A 19,018-nucleotide genomic window follows, 5' to 3' on the forward strand; every position below is an offset into this window, starting at 1 on the left:
AAATCATATCCTACATCAACAAATTATTTTATACATTTAAAAAAATATGTTTTTAATATTTTTATTTTCATGTTTGTAAACTTTGGAGTGTCAGCTTTGTGAACATATGTTGGATTATGTATCTAGTAAGAAGCACCTTTTTATTTTGGGTATGTCATTTGTGTCTCCATGCCAAAAAATGGGGGGTGAAAGGCAAGGGGTTTTTAACATTGCCTTAGCTCTTAAAAGGTCAAGGTGGTTAAACAATATGCCATGTCAGCATTGAGGATGCATTGTTCTCCCTCAGTAGGTCATGTAACTTAAGCAGTAAGAGTTCCAGTAATGGACGTCTACAGACGTGTCCTACATACTGTGACTCAAAGCATGACACAATGCTTGCTGATCTCTTCCATCATACAGGGACTCAAATGAATTTAACAGGTTATCTTTATCCTCAAGGCTAAAGTAAAGGAAACAATGCCTTGTAAACAAAACAAATTGAAGGGTGACCCACGGTCAGCTCTCTGAGGGACAGTAACAGACATGAACCATTGCTCTGAAGCATATGAGGGCTATTTGTAAACTTTTGAGCATGGGTACACAATGCAGCAGATGCACGATGCATTTAGACTTACTAGTCAGAGTGCCTTTTTGTTTTGATATTCTGTTTATATACGTACATGTACAAATTGATGTTGATATTTAAAATATCCACTGCACACTGAAGTTTTTCGATACTCAATGACAATGTACAGACAATCACGATAACTGCAGTGTGCTGCCACCAGATGGTGTCATTTAGTAGAGAAATATACAATGCTTTCAAAAAGCGAGACCACTAAATAATGCAAATTTTATATTCTTCTAAATACATTCTGGTGTTAGATAAAAGTGGCATAACAAATTACAGAATTTCTTTTAAAGTGGCAAATGTGAAGTGAAACGCAAACCCTGAAGATCTTTTAATCCAGTATGATCTGAGAATGTACCAAAGAGCACATTGTGCTTCAGTTAACACAGAAACTATACATGATCAATGTTTACTATAGTGGCCAAGAAGTAGTCATTTTCTCATTCAGCTTTGTTTCAAATGTTTCTAAAATCATAAAATTTAAAAAAAAAAAAAATATGGTCCACGTTTAAATTAGATTTTCAAACACTGATTTTCAAATGTGGTCTCAAAATGTAAAAAATAATAATAATAATAATTTACCATCAATCAGAAAATATTATAGTTTTTATTAATACTTTTAAATATTGTTATTATTTTACATTTTAAATGTAGCTAGTTTTAGCGATTATTTAGATGAAATGTCTATATACATTATTTAGCTAACTTAGTAAATCATTAAACTAAATTAAAATGAGAAATGTTGCCTTGACCTCTAGTTGAAATAAAATAATTTACAATTTTTGTAATATTGTACAGCAGTTCGTTTTTAAAATAACACTTTTTTATGGTTTTAGTTAACTACAATAACCTTGTTTTGAACCCCACTGTATATCGCATCTTTTGGCTCAATATCACAAGCAATATATTTTCCTTGAAACTGTTGAATGTGCTGCAGAAACAGCAGAGGACAAAAAGCCGAGACACATTAGACTCCTTTTTAATCCAACAGATGCAAGACCATACTATTCCAATGACAAAAGGAAGCTCCAATTACAAATTAGCCATAAGGTTGCACTGTTTCTTCCATTCTTACTCCTGAGTGCCGATAAACAAGGGTTAGTAGACAGCTGAGAATGGAGTGCTGTAGAGGATGAGGGGCCTAGAATAGATCGTAAAAGTGCTAAGACTAAGTAAGGTGCTTGTTAGGAGGGTGCAGAATAACAGGACGAGAGGTCAAGGCAGGATCCTATCCTCACAAAAGGTCTTGAGTAATGGCTCACACAGCTCCCCTACAAATCAACACTGTAGAGTTGATAATACAGTAATGTAGTTTAAAAAGTGATTGGCAGTTAAAGTGTTTAGTTTGACTGGTTAATCATGCTCTTTCTCTATTAATGTTACTTGCATTACTGCTGCATCACTTCTGTAAACATACAAACTGCTTTTTGTATCTTACAGAGTCAGTTTAATGCATTTGTTTTGGGAATCTTTCAAGGGTTCTTGAAGAACAAATGGATGAACTTGAATGATGCTTTTGTTCATTTGTATGACTGCACTTGAACTTGCTACAACCTGTAAACCACAGGTGATGATATATCAACTGCGTAGTCAAGAAAGGTCAAAGCTACAAACACGAACAAGCAAGAGTAGCAGCTGTCTCTGAATTGGAAGAGATCAAAAGGCCGCAAATATCCATTGTTGCCATTACAGCTGTCTACTGACAATTGTACTGTTCACTGACAGCCATCTTGGTTTTGAGGCATTGTTACCTTGTCTTTATCCTTGAGCACAAAGATAAACCTGTGAAAATGGTTGCATCACATGCATTAATTAAGCTTTGTATGATTAGGATTTGATTTAAACAAAAAGATTGTGTGAAGCAAGTTTAACTGTGGCACACTTCACACAAGAGTTTCCACACCTGTTATATTTTATGCACATAAAAAATTCAAAGATGGTGTAAATTTGGCTAATGGAACCAACTACAAATTATGACATATGCACATACTTAACTTTTGTAAAGATTTGATATCTTGAAAAATAACAAACACATGGGACAAAAATAGCACCACTGTGATTAAGATCCTTTCTTATCTTTCATGTTTCGCCACACACCACATGCTCAGACTGACACAGACATTTTTTTCAGGCACCCAAAAAAAGCTACACACACAAGTGACCCAGACCAAATACAGAGTCAACGTCACAGTCATTGTGCCTCTATATAAAGCGATACCTAACAACACAATGGTTCAAGCTCACATCATTGTACCACCTAAAGGTAAGATGGTTTGTGTTTGTTAATATCGAATCTTTGCTATACAGAAGCATGCATAATTTAGATTAAGTTGTTAATGAGGTCTGAACAATAGAATAGGATGATTTTTTTTTATTAATGATGCTAATTTTTTTAATTGCAAGGACTTGGACTTTTATTGGATTTTATCTGGTAAGGCATGCTTTTATCCAATATTTACATTTTGTAGCTTGTTAACTGACAGATCAGTTGATGATTAGAAATATTAGGTATAGCTCATGATGAGATTAGTTCAGAGAATCTTGTTTTCTTTGCCTCAGTCTGACTGAAAGATGGGGGACGCCCTGATGGCAGAGTTCGGACCTGCTGCTCCGTTCTTACGGAAGTCAGACAAGGAGCGTCTGGAGGCCCAGACTCGCATCTTCGACATGAAGAAGGAATGCTTTGTGCCTGATGCTGAGGTTGAGTACGTCAAAGCCTCTATCACCAGTAGAGACGGTGACAAAGTCACTGTTAACACTGAATTTGGGAAGGTATGGTTTAATATCTGTATTGTTTATATACAGTAATGGTGTCAAATGTAGAGTACCTCCAGACGTTCTGTGAAACATCTTTTGTATGTTATCCACAGACAGTAACTGTGAAGGAGATTGATGTTCATCCACAAAACCCGCCAAAGTTTGATAAAATTGAGGACATGGCGATGTTCACCTTCCTGCATGAGCCTGCTGTGCTGTTTAACCTCAAAGAGCGTTACGCAGCCTGGATGATCTACGTGAGTGGCATTTAAAAACATTCAGATTCACTAATCACATATGAGCCGATCTAAACTTGCTGTGGATCTCTTACAGACCTACTCTGGGCTCTTCTGTGTCACTGTAAACCCCTACAAGGGGCTACCAGTGTACAACCAGGAAGTGGTCGTTGCCTACAGAGGAAAGAAACGAACTGAGGCTCCTCCTCACATCTTCTCCATCTCTGACAACGCCTACCAGTACATGCTGTCAGGTGATGACTTGTAGTATTTATGCTGTTTTTTTTATTTGGAATGTGTAAAAAAAATTCAAATTCCAACTTTCTTGTTTGTTTCTTTCTCACAGACAGAGAAAACCAGTCTGTCCTGATCACGTATGTATTACACACACGACATTTCTCCTTTCACCTATATTTTCTTTCTATGCTGCATTTGATCAGTCTTTTAATTTAAATGTTTTTATTCTTAGTGGAGAATCCGGTGCTGGAAAGACTGTGAACACTAAAAGAGTCATCCAGTACTTTGCCAGCATTGCAGCAGCACCAACCAAGAAGGACCCATCGATGGAGAAAAAGGTGCTTAATTCCCAAATAATTGTTTATAATGGATGAATGAATATACCTTTAATATAGCATTGCCTACAAAAAATAATTATTCAGTGAGTTTTTTTTCTTCCACTTGTGACTTTGATTATTTATGGATTACTACTATTATTATTTTATAAGACTACATAAAACAATGTCATATGTCAATGGTATACCAAATGTTTTACATAATTATTTATAACGTTTAATTTTCACAGGGTACTCTGGAGGATCAAATCATCCAGTGTAATCCTGCTCTGGAGGCTTTTGGTAACGCCAAGACCATTAGAAATGACAACTCTTCCAGATTCGTAAGTGGGGTTCAAATTGGTGTACATATTTAATATTTGCTTCACAGTCTGTTGAATGAATATGTTATATATTGCTATATTTACAGGGGAAATTTATCCGTATCCATTTTGGAATCAGTGGAAAGTTGGCTTCTGCTGACATTGAGACATGTAAGTACTTTAGTGCCCAACATCACTTGCATCCAATGCATCTGTTTTGTTATTCATCTATGCATCAATTCATTTAGATCTGCTGGAGAAGTCTCGTGTCACTTATCAGCTCAAGGCTGAGAGAGACTACCACATTTTCTACCAGATCCTTTCCCAGAGAAAACCAGAACTGCTAGGTAAAATTACCTGTCATCTTCATAAATTTTTTTTTTTTTTTTTTTTTTTTTTTTAGTATTTTCTGATCTACGTTCCCATTTCTCCTTAGAGATGCTGCTAATCACCAACAACCCCTATGACTACTCCTTCATCTCCCAAGGAGAGACACAAGTGCAGTCTATTGATGACCGTGACGAGCTGATGGCCACTGATGTGAGTGTTTATTAACACATAGACAGTTCACAATACAAGATATCATGGTATTAAATATTAGAAGAAATTGTCCACCCATATAATGAACAAGGGTTATCAAGCTCCAAAAAGTAATGGTCCACAACTTGTTCTTCCGAAGCTATAGGAGCATGAACACGTTGGGGAAAAAAAACATATTTTGTGTTCCACAGAAGTCTGTCTGTCATGCCGGTTTAGAATGACTTGATGACGAAATGATTCTCAATTTTGGCCATTTAGAGTTTAAACTAAGACTTTTAATGAACTTGTCAAAAAGAAGAATATTAAGCATTTTGACACGCTCTTTATATTTACTGTAGGAAGCGTTTGATGTGCTGGGCTTCACTACAGAAGAAAAGGCAGGCATCTACAAGCTGACTGGTGCTGTTATGCACTACGGAAACATGAGGTTCAAGCAGAAGCAGCGAGAGGAACAGGCAGAGGCTGATGGGACTGAGGGTCAGCAATCCCAACTTGATAAATGAAAAAAAAGTCTAAGATATATTGTATATAGATTCATAGCTCTGTATTCTTTTTAACATGTAGATGCTGACAAAGTCGCATATCTGATGGGTCTGAACTCTGCTGATCTCATCAAGGGTTTGTGCCACCCGAGAGTCAAAGTAGGAAATGAGTGGGTCACCAAGGGACAGAGTGTCCAACAGGTAAAAAAAAAAAATTGAAAGAATATTCGGTCACACTTTACAATAAGGTTCATTGGTTACTTTCGTTAACATGAACTCAGAATGAACTACTTCTACAGCATTTATTAATTTCAGTTAATGTTAATATCAACATTTACTAATACATTATTAAAATCAAAAGATGTGCTTGTTAACGTTAGATAATGCACAGTGAATTAAACATGAACCTACAATGCACAACTGTATTTTCATTACCTTACATTAACAAAGATTAATTAATAAATTCTGCAATAATAATACATTAACTAATGGAACCTTATTGTAAAGTATTACCAAATGGACATTATTTATACAAACAAAATTGTATCTCTCACATGACTGAAAAATCACTCTGTAGAGTTTGCAGTGTGCCAAATTTAGCATATTTAATATTTTCTTTGTCAGGTGTACTACTCTATTGGTGCTCTGGCAAAGTCAGTGTACGAGAAGATGTTCCTCTGGATGGTTGTGAGAATCAACCAATCCCTGGACACCAAACAGCCTCGCCAGTACTTCATTGGTGTGTTGGACATTGCCGGATTTGAGATCTTTGATGTAAGATTACATCTACTGATTAATGTTATTTAAGATCTTCAGATTATTCTACTTTGTCATTGTGATTCTACAATATTTTCCACCTGCAGTACAACACGTTTGAGCAGCTGTGCATCAACTTCACTAATGAGAAGTTGCAGCAGTTCTTCAACCATCACATGTTTGTGCTGGAGCAAGAGGAATACAAGAAGGAGGGTATTGAGTGGGTGTTCATTGACTTTGGCATGGACTTAGCGGCTTGTATTGAGTTAATTGAGAAGGTGGGTGAATATATAAAATGAAGATACTGTTGGGGGGAGTCCTATTTTTTTTGTCATACTGACATATTGACTTTCTCAATCTACTACTCATTTTAGCCTATGGGTATCATGTCCATCCTTGAAGAGGAGTGCATGTTCCCCAAAGCCAGTGATGCAACATTCAAATCTAAGCTTTATGACAACCACTTGGGCAAAAGTCCTAACTTCCAGAAGCCCAGGATTGTCAAGGGTAAACCAGAGGCGCATTTCTCCCTGGTACACTATGCCGGCATTGTTGACTACAACATCTCAAACTGGCTGGTGAAGAACAAGGATCCTCTTAATGAGACGGTTGTAGGATTGTTCCAGAAGTCCACCATGAAACTGCTTTCTGTCCTATTTGCTAATTATGCTGCTAGTGATGCAGGCAAGTATATACTAAAGTGTGGTATGGTAATCACTTATTTTACTATATAATAGCTACAACAAATATATTATGTATTTCACAGATTCTGGAGCTAAGAGTGCCAAAGGAGGTACCAAAAAGAAGGGTTCTTCATTCCAGACAGTGTCAGCCCTCCATAGGGTAAGGTTATTTAATAATATGGCACTACTTTATTCTCACATGGTTTTATTGCATTTAAATTAAAATCCTTTATGGTCTACCAACAGGAGAACCTGAACAAGCTGATGACCAACTTGAGGTCAACTCACCCTCATTTTGTGCGTTGCCTGATTCCCAATGAGACTAAGACTCCTGGGGCGATGGAGAATCCTCTGGTCATGCACCAGCTGCGCTGTAACGGTGTGCTGGAGGGCATCAGAATCTGCAGAAAGGGCTTCCCCAACAGGATCCTGTATGGAGATTTCAAACAACGGTATGAAACTAAATGGATTTTATGTCCCACAAGTTATTGCAAATTTCACCAACTCTGTTTGCAGCATTTGCTAGAAATACACATAAATACACGTTAAATAAAAATAATAATGCACTAAAAGTATAAAATGATTGTTCATGTGTTTCTTTTTGTAGGTACCGGATCCTAAATCCAGCGGCTATCCCTGAGGGACAGTTCATTGATAATAAGAAGGGTGCAGAAAAGCTTCTGGGTTCTCTTGACATTGATCACAGCCAGTACAAGTTAGGACATACTAAGGTATTTTTATATTACCAATACATTTATAAAAAGGCACTGTTCTATTTTCATTCTTTTTGACACAAAATTATTTGCTATTCAGGTGTTTTTCAAGGCTGGTCTTCTGGGAACTCTTGAAGAGATGAGAGACGACCGTCTTGCACTTATTATTACTGGAATCCAGTCCAGATCTCGTGGTTTTCTATCAAGAATGGAATTCCAGAAAATTGTGGAGAGAAGGTTAGTTTTCAGCTCTTGGGACATTAATCTTTTCTCTAACTTGCAAGTTATAATATATGACTGAACATTCTTATTAAATATCTACAGAGATGCCTTGCTTGTGATTCAGTGGAACATCCGTGCCTTCATGGGTGTCAAGAATTGGCCCTGGATGAAGCTCTACTTCAAGATCAAGCCTCTGCTGAAATCTGCTGAGACTGAGAAAGAGATGGCCAACATGAAGGAAGAATTCCTAAAGTTGAAGGAGGTTTACGCTAAAACTGAAGCTCGCAGAAAGGAGCTTGAGGAAAAGATGGTTTCTATTCTCCAAGAGAAGAATGACCTTCAGCTTGCAATGCAGTCTGTAAGTTCACGTGGAACAAAAATTACTAGAGCAGATGCTAATAATATGCTAGATACAGTTGCGTTCATACAGGATACAGTCTTTTAAAGGGTCATGAAACCACAGACTACTTTTTCTGAGATTTTAGCAGAGGTGTTTGTATTGCATTGTATTGCAGAGAACAATGTTAGCATCCAATAATTTCAACTGTTGAAAAATTATTTTTTATTTTTATTTTTTGCATTATTTTTTTTTCTTCCGGGTTTTAAATCTACTCCGTGTTGACGTCACAATTTGTGACATGGCAAAGGACTATAGTACATCAATGACCCATTGGTGTCTTTTAAAATTTTAAAAGACGACGCTTCGCTTAATTATTCACAACAGCATATGCTGGTTTGCTATGACAGGCGCTACAGATAGTGAGATGATATTGTGCACATTAACTGAGAAAAACATTCAGAAGGTTTGGAGTAGAGTGTACACTAAGTGAGTGAAACCGTTTTACAGCATCATGACACAACCCGTCAAAAGGCTTATAAATGCCACAGATGAAGCCTTAAAAATAATCAGAGGTGAAACAGCGAATTCATATATGTTTTTGTGGTCAGTTTTGTATTAACTGAACGAATAATCTATAGTGTTCCTGTGGCTCAAGTAGTAGAGCATTGCGTTAGCAGTGCAAGGTTGTGGGTTCAATTCCCTGGGAAAACATGTTAGGTAAGAAGAAAAACAGTGGGTAAGGGGGCTTGGTCCATGTGAAATCATCTATGAGTGACATCCTCTCCCCTTGCCGAAAATTTTCTCCCCTTTGATAGGAGCAAGATAATCTTGCAGATGCTGAGGAGAGATGTGAGGGTCTGATCAAGAGCAAGATCCAGTTTGAAGGCAAAGTCAAAGAAATGACTGAGAGGCTGGAGGATGAAGAGGAAATGAATGCTGAGCTGACTGCCAAGAAACGAAAGCTGGAGGATGAATGTTCTGAGCTCAAGAAGGACATTGATGATCTTGAGCTCACTCTGGCCAAAGTGGAGAAAGAGAAACATGCCACTGAGAACAAGGTCAGTTTTCAACACTGAACATGTCTGAAAAGTGAGACTGGATTGACTAGAATTCTGATACAGTTACACAATTCTGTAGGTTAAAAACCTGACAGAAGAGATGGCAGCTTTGGATGAGATCATTGCTAAGCTGACCAAAGAGAAGAAAGCTCTGCAGGAGGCCCATCAGCAAACACTAGATGACCTCCAGAGTGAGGAAGACAAAGTCAACACACTCACCAAAGCCAAAGCCAAGCTGGAGCAACAAGTGGATGATGTGAGAGCCACAAAACATGACACTAGAGTTAAATCAATTTCCTATTTATTTTTTTATATAATTATTTATTATATATAATTATTTTGGATGAAATTTAGCTTGAAGGTTCTCTGGAACAAGAAAAGAAAATTCGCATGGATCTTGAGAGAGTTAAAAGAAAGCTTGAGGGTGACTTGAAGTTGACTCAAGAAAATTTGATGGATTTAGAAAATGATAAGCAGCAGATGGATGAGCGGATAAAGAAGTAAGATATATTATATATTATAAAAGCTTTAAAATCTTGTTTTAATATTAAAATACATTTTAATCCATTTTGTTTCATCTTGTTTATTTTGCAGAAAAGACTTTGAAATAAGCCAGCTCAACAGCAAGATTGAAGATTGTCAAGTTATAGAATCCCAACTCCAGAAGAAACTGAAGGAGCTGCAGGTAAAATTAATCATTCTTAGATGGTTAAACAGTTCGACTATTAGGAATGCTGGCATTAACTTTGGTTTCCTCACATAACCAGGCCCGAATTGAAGAGCTGGAGGAAGAGCTGGAGGCTGAGAGAGCCGCTCGTGCCAAAGTTGAGAAACAGAGAGCTGATCTTTCCAGAGAACTGGAGGAGATCAGTGAGAGGTTGGAGGAGGCTGGTGGAGCCACCGCTGCCCAGGTTGAAATGAACAAGAAACGTGAAGCCGAGTTACAGAAACTCCGCAGAGACCTTGAAGAGGCCACTCTGCAACACGAGGCTACCGCTGCTACACTGAGGAAGAAACATTCAGACAGTGTGGCCGATCTGGGAGAACAGATTGACAACCTTCAGAGAGTGAAGCAGAAGCTGGAGAAAGAGAAGAGTGAACTCAGACTGGAACTGGATGATGTGGTCTCCAACATGGAGCAGCTTGTAAAGGCCAAGGTGAGTAAGAGGAATGATTGGTTTAACACATAGCTTATGTGTTGTCAGTAAAAGAAAGCAATCATATATCATATATTTTATCTTCAAGGCAAATCTGGAGAAATTGTGCAGAACTCTGGAAGACCAGATGAGTGAGTACAGAACCAAGAGTGAGGAAGGCCAGCGCACAATCAATGACTTCACCATGCAAAAAGCCAAGCTGCAAACTGAGAATGGTAAAATCAATATATAAAATATTGTTATGTTACCTGTGCCATAGTGATCATTTTAAAAAAATCTAAATTTTTTGATATTGGATTTCAGGTGAACTCTCCAGACAGCTAGAGGAGAAAGACTCCCTGGTGTCTCAGCTGACTAGAGGCAAGCAGTCCTACACTCAGCAGGCAGAAGACCTCAAGAGACAGCTAGAGGAAGAGATCAAGGTTTACAAAATCTCATTCTCAGCTCTTTTTCTTTTTTTCTGCTTAAGAGTTAATTATTAGATATTTTATCCAAATATTTGGATAAAAATATTTGTTTGTCTTTAGGCTAAGAATGCCCTGGCCCATGCAGTTCAATCTGCTCGTCATGATGCTGATCTGCTGAGGGAACAGTACGAAGAGGAACAGGAAGCCAAAGCTGAGCTGCAGCGGAGTCTGTCCAAGGCAAACTCTGAGGTGGCTCAGTGGAGAACCAAGTATGAAACTGATGCCATCCAGAGAACAGAAGAGCTGGAGGAAGCCAAGTAAGAAGTTTTGGCCTTTAGTAATGAGAGAAAATATCTTTGGACTTTTACGTTTGAGATTTGCCTATTAAACATTACAATTTAATTAAACGTTCAAAATTCAGTAGTGAATGATATTTCAGATGGTCAAATATATTTGGTATTTTTATTATTTATAATAGGAAGAAACTGGCTCAGCGTCTGCAGGATGCAGAAGAAGCTGTGGAAGCAGTCAATGCTAAATGCTCCTCTCTGGAGAAGACCAAGCACAGGCTGCAGAATGAGATTGAAGATCTCATGGTGGATGTAGAGAGATCCAATGCTGCTGCCGCTGCTCTGGACAAGAAGCAAAGAAACTTTGACAAAGTAAGGGAAAGAGAATGTACCTTGAAAGCAGTGATTCACCGTTGGCATATAATTGCAAAATCTAAATGAAGCATGTAAAGTAACAATAATCTTAAATGGTTTAATTAAAATGGTTTAAAATGGTTTAATTAAAATGGTTCTGCTCTTATTAACATTGTTAACTTTAAACCAGGTTCTGGCTGAGTGGAAGCAAAAGTATGAGGAGTCCCAATCTGAACTGGAAAGTGCTCAAAAAGAAGCTAGATCTCTGAGCACTGAACTCTTTAAATTGAAAAACGCATATGAAGAGTCACTGGACCACCTGGAGAGCATGAAGAGGGAGAACAAGAATCTCCAAGGTAAGAATGGTTTTACATCTCCAAACCATTAGTTTAATTCCTTGTATTTGTGAGGTCACTTGTAAGTTATTTTGTTGACACTTCAATATAGGAACCAATTCTCACTATTAACTAGTTAGCATGACTATTATTAACATATTGTCTGTTTATTAGTACTTATAAAAGCACATATTCCGCATGACCATATTCTACATCCCTAATCCTACACAATGACTAAAGTTAAACATAACTACCTTACTGACCAATAATAAGCAGCAAATTAGAAGTTTACTGATGCAAAATTCATAGTTAATAGTTTGTTAATAGTGAGAATTTGACCTCAAAATAAATTGTGACCATTATTTCTATTGCACAGAGGAAATCTCTGACCTCACTGAGCAACTTGGTGAAACTGGGAAGAATATTCATGAGCTGGAGAAACTTAGGAAACTACTGGAGCAGGAGAAACAAGAGATACAATCTGCTTTGGAGGAGGCTGAGGTAAAACAAAAGCAACACCCCATTTTATATTCAGCTGACTTTTTTTTTTAAACAAGGAGTTGTTTAAAGCAATTGGTTATTTCAGATTATTTTAAGGGAGGTGAGCTCCTACCCCAAAACAAAGGGTTACACAAAAATGTGATCTCAGTAATAACACCCCTTTTTCTCTTCATAGGGTTCCCTTGAACATGAGGAAAGCAAGATCCTTAGAGCTCAGCTGGAGTTCAATCAGATCAAAGCTGATATTGAACGTAAACTGGCTGAGAAAGATGAAGAGATGGAGCAGTCCAAGAGGAACCAGCAGAGAATGATTGATACCCTTCAGAGCTCACTGGAATCAGAGACTCGCAGCAGGAATGAAGCTCTCAGACTGAAGAAGAAGATGGAGGGAGACCTCAATGAGATGGAGATTCAGCTCAGCCAGGCTAACAGACAGGCATCAGAAGCCCAGAAGCAACTTAAGGGTCTTCATGGACATCTTAAAGTATGATGAATCTTCGGTTCAGATTTGATGACACTTACATGAAATAACACTTTGTTCTCCAGTCTTTCATTTGCACATCTTGTACTTCACAGGATTCCCAACTGCAGCTGGATGACGCTCTGCGCAGTAATGATGATTACAAAGAGAACATCGCGATTGTGGAGAGACGCAACAATCTGCTGCAGGCTGAACTGGATGAGCTGAGATCAATGGTGGAACAGACTGAGAGAGGAAGGAAACTGGCTGAGCAGGAACTGCTGGACATCAGTGAGAGAGTCCAGCTCCTGCATTCTCAGGTATGACACCTCTGCACTAGATAAACAGTACTAGCAAAACCCTCACAATATCATCTAGAGACTATATGAATGTCCATATGGTCTATGTCTAGAACACCAGTCTGCTGAATCAGAAGAAGAAGCTGGAGGGAGATAATACTCAGCTTCAGACTGAGGTTGAGGAGGCAGTGCAGGAGTGCAGGAATGCTGAGGAAAAAGCCAAGAAGGCCATCACTGATGCTGCCATGATGGCAGAAGAGCTGAAGAAGGAGCAGGACACCAGCGCTCATCTGGAGCGCATGAAGAAGAACATGGACCAGACCATCAAGGACCTGCAGCACCGTCTGGATGAAGCTGAGCAGATCGCCATGAAGGGAGGCAAGAAGCAGGTTCAGAAACTGGAAGCCAGGGTAGGCTGCTGATGTTTTTGGAAAGAAGTCTATTGTGCTTTCTGTAAAATGTTCATTCTGTTTGATTAGCTAAAATTCTTACACATCTGTTAGGTGAGAGAGCTGGAAAGTGAGGTGGAGATAGAACAGAGAAAGGCCAGTGACTCTGTCAAGGGGATTCGTAAATATGAAAGACGCATCAAAGAACTCACCTACCAGGTAGGAAAAATATTGCCTACAAGCAGTTTTTGCCTTGGACTATTTGATTGTTATTTACTAAATACATAAAATGTATTCAATTTATGAAATGTATACATATACTGCTAGTACTTAAAATATGTATTGCTTTCCATAGACTGAGGAAGACCGTAAGAATCTGGCTCGCCTGCAGGACTTGGTGGACAAACTCCAGCTGAAGGTCAAGTCCTACAAGAGAGTTGCTGAAGAGGCTGTAAGTATACTTTTCCCCCCAGAGTGCCATCATATGATCAAATGCAGTTATTTCATATGGCTAAAATTAGATTCTGATCTAAAATCAATTAATGTATATTCTATAGGAAGAACAAGCCAATTCTAGCCTGGGCAAGTTCCGTAAGATTCAGCATGAGCTGGATGAAGCAGAAGAGAGAGCTGATATTGCTGAATCTCAGGTCAACAAGCTGAGAGTCAAGAGTCGTGATACAGGATCCAAGGTAAGAGCAGGCAAAAATAAACACATAGTTAAACTTACTGATATATTCTAAATCTGCACTCTTTAGTTACTCTTTACTAGTGAAAAAATCAATTTATATAATGCACTTGTTGAAATGCATTTGACGATTCCAAGACAAAAAAAAAAAAAAAAAAAAAAACATCCATGTTAATTAGTTATTATGTTAACTTGTATTGTACATGACTCTTGTATTATGTTATTATGTTAACATTATTTTCTTTTAACTTGTTTTTTCTTTTCCCAACAGAAGGGGGCTGATGAGGAGTGAAAATATTAACTAGATCTCTGCAAACATGGATTACTGTGATGATCTCTTCTGTAGTTCAGTAGAATAAAGCATACATGCAAATGAATACTTCATCTACTTTTGTCTTTTTTTTTAACCATGCAGACATTCCAATATCCAAACATGATGTCTGAATGTACTGCATGTGCCACAGAATAGGCTAGTCTATTCTCAACTCTAATTCAAACTAAATAGAAACATCTCATCCACTAACCTTTGAAGTAGAGTCAACTATACAAAGGGGCGGGGTATTTTACCCCAATTTTACCAAACTACTGTAAACCACACAATACAGATTAAGTTAGAATCCACTGAGCATTACATATTACTCTGTGTATATTCTAACATAGCTCAACCTCCGGGATAGGGTTAGGTATCGTTTGAAGTTTATCGATTCGGATTCTTATCGATTCATAATTTCGATTCCAATTAAGATAAAGAGGTTACTCCTCTTAAGTTGATTAAACACAACTCTAAGCCTTGGTTAAATGACACTACTCGTTCACTCAGACAGACCTGTAGAAGGGCTGAACTTAAGTGGAATAAGGATAGATTACAAGTTTCCTATGAAATCCTAAAGGTCTCTCTCTCTGCATTTCAGCGAGCTGCTAATGATGCTAAGCGTATATATCTCTTAGAGGTACTTTTAAGTAACACTACTAGGCCTACAGCCTTATTCACAATAATTTATTCTGCTCTCAATCCCACTATTAGTCATTTTCCTGTGACATCTGTTTCTCTTTGTGAGGATTTTGCAAGATATTTTAATGATAAAATCTCACTGATTAAATCTCTATTGCCTTTATCAGAATATACACCACTTGATGTTCCTTTCTGCTCTTCTACGTGGTTTGTCTTTGAGTCAATCACCTTGGACTCTCTTAATGAGATTGTTGCTGGTTTGAAACCTGCTAGTTGCCCTCAGGATGTGATTCCCACACATTTTCTTAAGCAAGTTTTTCAAGCTATCAACCCTGATTTGTTGTTTGTCATCAACAAATGTCCATTGGGAGTGTATCTGAATGCCTTAAACATGCCTCTGTTCTGCCTCATCTTAAAAAAACAAATTTGAATCCTACTCTTTTGAGTAATTTTTGCACAATCTCAAATTTACCTTTCCCCTCAAAAATTTTAGAAAAAGTGGTCCTGAGCCAACTTTTGCCTTTTTGGAATGATAACAATATACACTAGAAATCTCAATCTGGTTTTAAAGCCCGTCACAGCACTAAATCGGTCCTCTTAAGAGTTATGAATGATGTAATGCTTACCACCAATACTGGGCAGTCTGTGGATTTGGTTTTGCTAGACCTTAGCTCTGCATTTGACCTGGTCGATCACAATATTCTCTTATCACGTCTAGAATAATGTGTGGGCCTTCGGGGTATGGTGCTCCAATAGTTTCACTCATATTTAACAAATAGGAGTTACTCTGTCTGCCTCGGGCACCATTCTTCCTCTAATAAACAGCTAAGTTCTGGTGTCCCTCAGGGCTCTATTCTTGGCCCGGTACTGTTTAATCTCTACATTACCTTTGGATTCTATTTTATCTAAATATGGTGTATCTTTTCATCTGTATGCTGACGACACATAAATATAGCGCGATGATAAGCTTGCCTTTAAGCCTATATTTGACTGCTTAGACTAACTGAAACTCTGGCTTGCTAGTAATTACTTAAGTCTTAATGAGAGCAAGACTGAAATTATCTTGTTTGGTTCAAATGATCACAGCACTTATGATGTTGATCTCAATACTCTGTTACCTTACAGTTCCACCTGTGTTCAGAATCTGGGGTTTTTGTTTTATAACAGGCTTAAATTTGATAAGCAGATATTTGCTGTGGTTAGGTCTTGTTTCTATCATCTTCGTCTTTTAGCAAAGGTTAAGCCCTTTCTTGCCTGGTAAGAATCTTGAAACTGTCATGCATGCATTTGTAACATCTCACCTAGCCTTTTGTAACCCTTTGTATATTGGTGCCTCTCAGACTTGTGTATATCAGCATTTATTCTGTTCACTTATTTAACCAAAATTTATGAATGATTTTAGAAATTAAGTTTGAGGGACATACTTCACAAATAATAAAAAAACGCATATCTAAAGAATGCATATGTGTAGTTTGCATAATAACCCAAACTTTATAGTTTCTAAAACATAACAATGTGACATCTTCTCCCACTTTCCTTTAATTATCAGAACACATTCTCTGTTAATAACCATATGAACAGAATCACAAAATAATGTCATATTTCACCCCAAAGTCAAAAGAAAGACAAAGCATTTTGCAAAAAGCTAAATTTACAAATTAACAGATTCATTTATTTTTGAGGATTTATTTACTGTAATTGTTAAGTTTTCTGGAAGAGAATTTAAATTCAGGTCAAATATCATATTATAATGCTTCACATTTTGAATTGTACTTTATATTTGACATATTTTTTTCCCATATAACAGCAATGAGAATGAGATTTAGAACGCTGAGGTTTAGGATTCGATTTCTTTTTGCAAAATTGTTTCTTTTTTGGTGTGAAGTACGACCCAGACATTTCTTTAAGGTTTAACCCAACGGTTACTAGAATGAAATTAGTATTTTTTAATTCATCAGTTTGTCCATTTACTCATTTTGCTTTATTGGTTATCACATATTATGATGGTTTTAGTTTCTTCAATGGTTACATTCAGTATTCATGAAATTATATTACTAAAACATTTTTCCTGTCAATTAAAACATTGTACAACTAAAAATCTAAATGAAAAAGCATTACCTTCATCCGTGCTTCAGAGGTGTTTGGTCTTCTCCTGCAGGGAGCACAATGTGTGTGTGTTTGACAAACAGTCATTGAAGAGTGGTAAAAACACCAGAAGCAAGAGAGTGAGGGGAGTAAAAAGAAACATTTGCACAGTAGAGGTCAAAAATCTTTCCAATTTGCATACAGATAGATTGATTATAAAAATGAGGTAGGTTTACATTTTTACATATGTTACCGTTTTTGATAATGAACCCCAAATTTACATATGCATCCTAACTCAACTCAAAATGCTGTCAAATGTGCATTTCTAAGAGTCCAAAAAAACAACAACAATTATACACTGTGCAAACTGTGCTGAAGATATTAGAACACGCAGAAAATAAGAAATAAATTTTTCTATTAAGATACTTATTTTGTTAAGGAAAAATAACTAGAAAAATGTCAAGAATTAAAAAAAAATCTGGTTTCCACAATGTGCACTTATGAGCAAAAATCTGCCTTTAAACTTGAAAAATTAAGATTTGAAACTCAATGTGATAATTGTTTTAGCCATCTCGCCCAGCCCTACCTGTATTCTTTGCTTCCATCATACAGCTGGCTTGAGCAAGGGATAATGAAGAAATGACAAGCAACTCAATCAAAGGAGCTAAAGCATCATGTGACGTCCAGTTGGACGCTTGCGAAGTGAATCAAACAAACAGACACCCCCTCTATACATTAATAGCCTGCACAATGGTTCAAGTCATTAACCTTTTGGTGAGGCGAGGCGTCAAAGAGCCTAAACAGCTGAGAATGAACCGCCTCCGTCTCAGAGAAGAGTGTGGATAGGAATGTTCCACCTCGTCATAGCAAGAGACGGAGCTGGCAGCTGAAGGGAAAACAGACAGGACATTGGGGTTCTCTGATCTCAAGGCCTTAATGAGGCACTCACGCTTACCACTGAAACCACGAAAGTAACCTGCTGCAGACAATTTCACATTCGACTCAGAAACTTGAGAAAACGTCTGCTTGGCCAACCCTCTACATTGTGAGTTAATCACTCGCATATGCAACGAAATCTCCACACTGAGCGACTAAATGATGTCTCAGATTTTTCTCACCAGTGTGTGAGCTGGAGGTGGAGTATAAGTTTAGCACATATGTATTTTCACTCGCCGAATACTCGGATTGAGCGCTTCAGAGTTTCACTCTCCATCAAGCGAACTGTGCTGTTTTTCAGTTCATCTGAATGGATGTGCAATGTACCTGTATTTGACATACCGTAAACTCTAGTGTGAAGGTGTCGCTTTGTCTCACACACACAAAGAGAGAGAGAGAGAGAGAGAGAGAGAAAGAGAGAGAGAAAGAGAGAGAGAATTGACACGTTACATGTAAACAATATTCTTTGTTGTATTTTCCTCTTAAAATAATGGCGTTCCTTTGGAATTCTTCAGCTTTTAAGAGCTCCTGGGTTTTCCGGTAGTGGGCGGAGCTAATGCGCGAACGGCAATCTCATTGGCTGGCACTCACCTACAGTATTATAGTCCTTGTTTTGATTTCAGCAAATCAGTGCGAACGAATGCACAAAACTTGATTAATATTCATGAATCCAGCAGATCATTAATCCTTAGTAATCCTTAATGCATTTTATAGTTCTCATTAGTAGCATTTGTATCATCATTATCTATTGAGTATTTTTGTCCCATTTTATTTTATTTTTTTACAAGCATTTATTTTCTATCTCTCTCTCTCTCTATATATATATATATATATATATACACATATATATATATATATATATATATATATATATATATATATATGTGTGTGTGT

At 37.5% G+C, this 19,018-nt stretch overlaps 1 protein-coding gene across 1 annotated transcript; it reads left to right on the top strand.

The window, feature by feature from the left end:
• The first annotated feature begins 3,157 nt into the window (after positions 1 to 3,157).
• Positions 3,158 to 14,533, top strand: LOC113068776 (myosin-7-like). The gene is made up of 37 exons (XM_026241633.1): positions 3,158 to 3,382; positions 3,481 to 3,624; positions 3,701 to 3,857; positions 3,950 to 3,977; positions 4,073 to 4,178; positions 4,406 to 4,498; positions 4,585 to 4,648; positions 4,726 to 4,824; positions 4,914 to 5,017; positions 5,356 to 5,494; positions 5,582 to 5,700; positions 6,124 to 6,273; positions 6,363 to 6,533; positions 6,630 to 6,939; positions 7,022 to 7,098; positions 7,185 to 7,390; positions 7,546 to 7,669; positions 7,752 to 7,888; positions 7,976 to 8,231; positions 9,029 to 9,271; positions 9,351 to 9,527; positions 9,626 to 9,771; positions 9,866 to 9,956; positions 10,039 to 10,428; positions 10,517 to 10,643; positions 10,732 to 10,850; positions 10,956 to 11,152; positions 11,314 to 11,497; positions 11,670 to 11,835; positions 12,191 to 12,315; positions 12,491 to 12,799; positions 12,892 to 13,095; positions 13,188 to 13,484; positions 13,578 to 13,682; positions 13,819 to 13,914; positions 14,021 to 14,155; positions 14,423 to 14,533. The coding sequence occupies exons 1-37, from the start codon at positions 3,182 to 3,184 to the stop codon at positions 14,441 to 14,443; spliced, it is 5,817 nt and encodes a 1,938-aa protein (XP_026097418.1). The 5' UTR covers positions 3,158 to 3,181; the 3' UTR covers positions 14,444 to 14,533.
• The last annotated feature ends 4,485 nt before the right edge of the window (positions 14,534 to 19,018 follow it).

The sequence above is a fragment of the Carassius auratus genome, linkage group LG49B (genome assembly GCF_003368295.1).
Source record: "Carassius auratus strain Wakin linkage group LG49B, ASM336829v1, whole genome shotgun sequence".
NCBI lineage: Eukaryota > Metazoa > Chordata > Actinopteri > Cypriniformes > Cyprinidae > Carassius > Carassius auratus.